A 6,000-nucleotide genomic window follows, 5' to 3' on the forward strand; every position below is an offset into this window, starting at 1 on the left:
TTCCAATTGCCATTGATAAAATAAAATTGTGTTTGTTGTCCGTAGCTTATGCCTGTCCATGCCATAACCCCACCATGGGGCACGTTGTTCACAATGTTGACATAAGGAAACTGCTCGCCCACACTGCCATCTGCCCATTACAGTTGAAACAGGTATTCATTAATGAAGAGCACACTTCTCCAGCATGCCAGTGGCCCTCGAAGGTGGGAATTTGCCTGTCAGTTACCACGTCAAACTGCAGTCAAGTCAAGACCCTCATCAGCTGTCTGAGTGGCTGGTCTCAGATGATCCTGCCGGTGAAGGAGCCAGATGTGGAGGTTCTGGGCTGGTGTGGTTACACATGGTCTGCGGTTGTGACGCCGGTTGGACGTACTGCCAAATTGGCTTATGGTAGAGAAATTAACATTCAATTATCTGGCAACAGCTCTGGTGGACATTCCTGCAGTCAGCATTCCAATTGCATGCTCAAAACTTGAGACATCGGTGACATTGTGCTGTTTGACAAAAATGCACATTTTAGAGTGGCCATTTATTGCCCCCAACACAAGGTGCAACTGTGTAATGATCATGCTGTTTAATCAGCTTCTTGATATATCACACCTGTCAGGTGGATGGATTATCTTGGCAAAGGAGAAATGCTCACTAACAGGGATGTAAACATTTGTGCACAACATGTGAGAGAAATAAGCTTTTTGTGCATACTGAAAATTACGGTGAACTTTTATTTAAGCTCATGAAACATGTGACCAACACTTTACATGTTGCATTTATATTTTTGTTCAGTGTAAATGATAACAAACTGCTCTGTTATTGACATTTGAGATACTTCTTAGCACCCCAAACTCCTGCTGAATAGTCATTGTCAATAAGTAATTGTCACAAGGGTTGAAAATGAAGCTATTCTTGTATCCAAATCACCACAGGAATTCTGTGCCATTTATGATCAATTTACAGTTGTGCAGATATATGAAAAATATTTGCCAAACACAATGGCCTTACGCTATAGCCCTGAGTCTGTAGATTTTTGGCAATGAATGTAAAGCATCTGGCATAGACGAATGTAGGCTATATCAAGATTAGGTTACAACAGGTTTGGTGGAACTGTAAGATCAAGATTAAGTTACAAAAAGTTTAGTGGTGCTTGTAAGCACTTCTAGACTACTGAATTTCAGGCATTGCTTAAAGAGATTGAGGGAATTATATTTAAATGACAACCACAAGTCTGAACTCGCGTTGAGGTGACGTGGTCACAGACTATTTACTGCAATTTACCTCTGGTTGGAGAGTTAAGGCAAAAGAGCAGTAACTGATCATAGAGTGAAACTGAGAAAAAGGACCTCAACATTTTTTTAAAAATTGTAGGCATATCATTGGAGATGTGGTCATCTGTTGTCTTACTATGAGATTATTTTTTATTCAAACTGACATTGACGTGACCTTTGATCCTAGACTGCAGTTACTGCCTTCTTGCTTGGTACACCCACTGGAATACGTTTCCATTACCTTTTTTTTTGTTTACACAAACTTGTTTTCATATATTTATTTGCATGTGGCTGTCAGTGTCATATAGTTTGATACTTGTATCAGCAAAGAACAATAAATAATACCAAGGTAAACCGTAAACACTGCAGCCCAACGCTCAGTGAAACCAAGGTAAACAGTAGACACTGCACCCCAACTTTGCAGTTACTGCCTTTTTTATTGGGTTCACTGTAACTTTTTGCAGTTACTGCCTATTTTATTGGGTTCACTGTAACTTTTTGCAGTTACTGCCTTTTTTATTGGGTTCACTGTAACTTTTTGCAGTTACTGCCTATTTTATTGGGTTCACTGTAACTTTTTGCAGTTACTGCCTTTTTTATTGGGTTCACTGTAACTTTTTGCAGTTACTGCCTATTTTATTGGGTTCACTGTAACTTTTTGCAGTTACTGCCTTTTTTATTGGGTTCACTGTAACTTTTTGCAGTTACTGCCTATTTTATTGGGTTCACTGTAACTTTTTGCAGTTACTGCCTTTTTATTGGGTTCACTGTAACTTTTTGCAGTTACTGCCTTTTTTATTGGGTTCACTGTAACTTTTTGCAGTTACTGCCTATTTTATTGGGTTCACTGTAACTTTTTGCAGTTACTGCCTATTTTATTGGGTTCACTGTAACTTTTTGCAGTTACTGCAAACATGACTCCCATTTTCTCCATAACACAACACAATGGAGGCAGGATATTTGTCCACATTATAAAGCATGTATTTAATGTATAAAAATGTAAATAACCAATGTTTGACAAAAAAGTGCATCTAATGCTGTTTTGCTTGCTAGGGCAGTCAGTATAGGATAGGCTATCACTCTCCCAGCTAGTCTATTATGTTTTGATGTCTGTTTTAACAATTGACGGGTGTCAATTTTTTACAAATATCTGCATAATCGCATTTGGGTCAAACTCCCGGAGTAGGCTAGGCTACTGCAATTTGATCCCTAAATTACATCCGAGTAAAATGTATATTTTGGAATAAACGTTTTATTTATTATATGATACATCGGTTAACGCTATACTTGTTGCATTCTGCGAAACATTTTTAACAAATAAACAGAATCACATGGTGCATAACATATTTGAGCTTAATTTACGCAAGGGTTTGCCATGCGTATACCCAAAGGTTATTTCATGTTCGAAATTGCACAGTTTATAATAGTAGACCAAACCTGATCTTTCTCTGAGTTTTCTGTTCCCGTTCTCCTTCCGCCTCCTTCATGCCTTTTATCCGTATCCTTCATGGTGCACTCTATACCCCTCCCTCTCGCCTCTTCTCTGGCAAGGAAATAAAACAATTTTCGAATAGGTACGAAACCACAAAACAAATAGTTTGAAGTTGACCGCTGGAAGTGCACCGCAAGCGGACACTGGTTCTGTATGGGGTGGACACAGCGATGTAAAACTATTCCGAATGGTCAACTCGAGCTGCGCTGCGCTCCGCCCACAACCTGTCAACACTGAGCAACCTCAAGATGTTTACAGAGCTCGATGTACAGAAGCTCTGTGTAGTATAGTATAGCCGAGCCCATGACAGGTATGTTGCAGGCACGGTGTAGAAATGGGAGGCTTCCAAAGGGATGTTTGGGAAGGGAGGGCAGGAAAGAATGTCCGGGGCATCTCGAGTGCATTCAGTTACATTGCAGTATCTGTATTTCCTCATCTTTGGACCACCAATCGCGAACGAATGAAACCTCTGCTCTAGGATGTTTAACATTGTTTGTGGTGTTACTGTTCAATCGTGGCGCAAGTTCTCATTCAAACGCAAACCCGTACCATCAAAGAGAGTGAGATCCGCTCGGACTCTTGAAAGTCAAAACAGAAAAACGAAAGCGTGGTGCCGAAAAATTTAGAAAAAAACAAAGAAGAGCTCTTGAGGCCGTCACTGCTAAATGTGGGAAATTAAGACCTTTTTTGATAAATGTTCTGGTTCTGCTGGTCCGAGTGTTGTGTCTGGGAGAAATGTACAGATTATTTGCTCTGGTGTAGTCGAGGTAGGAAAAACACAGGAAGACAGTCACGCACACTGACACAGATCATGTACTACCACTACTGCCAGTTAGGCCTAATATTTTTTCCTGTATATTGTATGAAATATATTTCATACCTACTATAGTAGGCTAATTATGGAAGTTGGATTCGGAGGAACATTTGCACACTAGTCTACTTGCAATGTAGCCTAACGAGTCGTTAGATTGGCTTTTATAGCACATGAGTAAGGCAATGGCCATCTTCTACACATTTATAGAGTGCTTTTAAACGTAAATGTTTTACAATAAAGATCCATTCGTGGACTGTCTGTGTATTTTAATTGTTTAATCAGTTTATTCGCTTCTGAATTTTTCTCTTCAGCCCAGCAAGTGAGTTTGTGAGCTGGAGAAGCAAGTGACTCTGGTGTCGGATTACATTACATAGTCAAAGCACTGAAAGCTGGAATGTCCCACCTATCTCCCGTTTATTTCATTTGTTGAAAGGCCTGTCACAACTTGACAGAAATGTACACATAGGCGAAGCACACAACGCTGGAAATCTATCCGCATCCACATAAACTAGTTCCGGCATCTTTCTTTGACAAACACAATAAATAAATTAAATAGAAGAAAGGAGATGAAGAGAGAAAGATACAGCCAAAACATTGAGGAACTGGAAGTCTGGCAGCCCAAACATCAAGGAACTAGTTTTTTTTTATCGGTAAAAGGTTTATTACGGGCCCTTAACGTGTTACTCAAAGTGTTAAAGTAGTTGGGAATGAATAAACACATATTAGACAAATGAGAAAAATCACTGAATAAATGCCTTATAGATGACCATTGGCTCATATTATACGTTATAACAGCCTAACTAGATATTTCAAATTGGTGTATTTCAAATGTTCCCCCCGGCCCACTTTAGAGTATTTAAATATTAGGTACATGTAATTCAATAGAAGAAATCAGGAGAACACTTTATTTTAAAGGTCCGAAATAAACCATTTATAAGGCATCTATAAATTGTGTGGTCACCATTTACTAATCAATTAACCATTTACTAATCATTAGTAAAGTATTTTTGCAGCTATTTATAATTTATATTGTATAAATACTAAATAAATGTTTTGAGTGACCAGTGTCATTTCTCACAAAAAGATGGGCATGGCATTGGTAGACTTTCCTGCTCTACCTGGTAAAAGAACAAGCACACAACATAGGATGTTTAAGGAAATATACAGTGCATTCGGAATGTATTCAGACCCCTTGACTTCTTCCAGGAGTTGTTACTTTACAGCCTTATTCTAAAATTGATTAAATCGTTTTTTCCCCTCATTCATCTACACACAATACCCTATAATTACAAAGCAAATATATGTGTTTAGAAATGTTTGCAAATGTATAACAAAAACAGAAAATATCACATTTACGTAAGTATTCCCTTCACTCTGTTACTTTGTTGAAGCACCTTACAGCCTCAAGTCTTCTTGGGTATGACGCAACAAGCTTTGCACACATTTATTTGGGGAGTTCCTCCCATTCTTCTCTGCAGATCCTCTCAAGCTCTCTCAGGTTCGATGGGGAGCGTTGCTGCACAGCTATTGTCAGGTCTCTCCAGAGATGTTAGATCGGGTTTAAGTCTGGGCCCTGGCTGGGCCACTCGAGGACACTCAGAGACTTGTCCCAAAGCCACTCCGGCTTTGTCTTCGCTGTGTGCTTAGGGTTGTTGTCCTGTTGGAAAGTGAACCTTCACCCCAGTCTGAGGTCCCGAGCACTCTGGAGCAGCTTTTCATCAAGGATCCCTCTGTACTTTGCTCCGTTCATCTTTCCCTCGATCGTCACTAGTCTCCCGGTCCCTGCCGCTGAAAAACATCCCCACAGCATGATGCTGCCACCACCATGCTTCACCGTAGGGATGGTGCCAGGTTTCCTCCAGACGTGACACTTGGCATTCAGGCCAAAGAGTTCAGTCTTGGTTTCATCAGACCAGAGAATCTTGTTTCTCATGGTCTGAAAGTCCTTTAGGTGCCTTTTGGCAAACTCCAAGCAGGCTGTCGTACATTTTACTGAGGAGTGGCTTCCGCCTGGCCACTCTACCATAAAGGCTTGATTGGTGGAGTGCTATAGAGATGGTTGTCCTTCTGGAAAGTTTTCCTATCGCTACAAAATAACTCTGGAGCTCCGTCAGAGTGACCATCTGGTTCTTGGTCCCTGAACAAGGCCCTTTCCTCCAATTGCTCAGATTGGCAGGATGGCTTCAAACTTCTTCAATTTAAGAATGTTCTTGGGGACCTTCAATGCTGCAGACATTTTTTTGGCACCCTTCCTCAGATTTGTGCCTCAACACAATCCTGTTTTGGAGCTCTATGGACTATTCTTTCGACCTCATGGCATTGTTTCTGCTCTGACATGCACTGTCAACTGTGGGACCTTATATAGACAGGTGTGTGTCTTTCAAAATCATGTCCAAACAATTGAATTTACCACAGGTGGACTCCAATCAAGT

At 40.4% G+C, this 6,000-nt stretch overlaps 1 protein-coding gene across 1 annotated transcript in view; it reads right to left on the minus strand.

The window, feature by feature from the left end:
- LOC124000766 (transient receptor potential cation channel subfamily M member 4-like) overlaps positions 1–3,277 on the minus strand; it is an 81,945-nt gene extending 78,668 nt beyond the window's left edge. Inside the window, exon 1 of the mRNA XM_046307357.1 lies at positions 2,700–3,277. Coding sequence (XP_046163313.1) covers positions 2,700–2,771 — 72 coding nt within the window. The 5' untranslated portion in view covers positions 2,772–3,277. The remainder of the gene's footprint in view (positions 1–2,699) is intronic.
- Positions 3,278–6,000: the final 2,723 nt, after the last annotated feature.

The sequence above is a fragment of the Oncorhynchus gorbuscha genome, linkage group LG16 (genome assembly GCF_021184085.1).
Source record: "Oncorhynchus gorbuscha isolate QuinsamMale2020 ecotype Even-year linkage group LG16, OgorEven_v1.0, whole genome shotgun sequence".
NCBI lineage: Eukaryota > Metazoa > Chordata > Actinopteri > Salmoniformes > Salmonidae > Oncorhynchus > Oncorhynchus gorbuscha.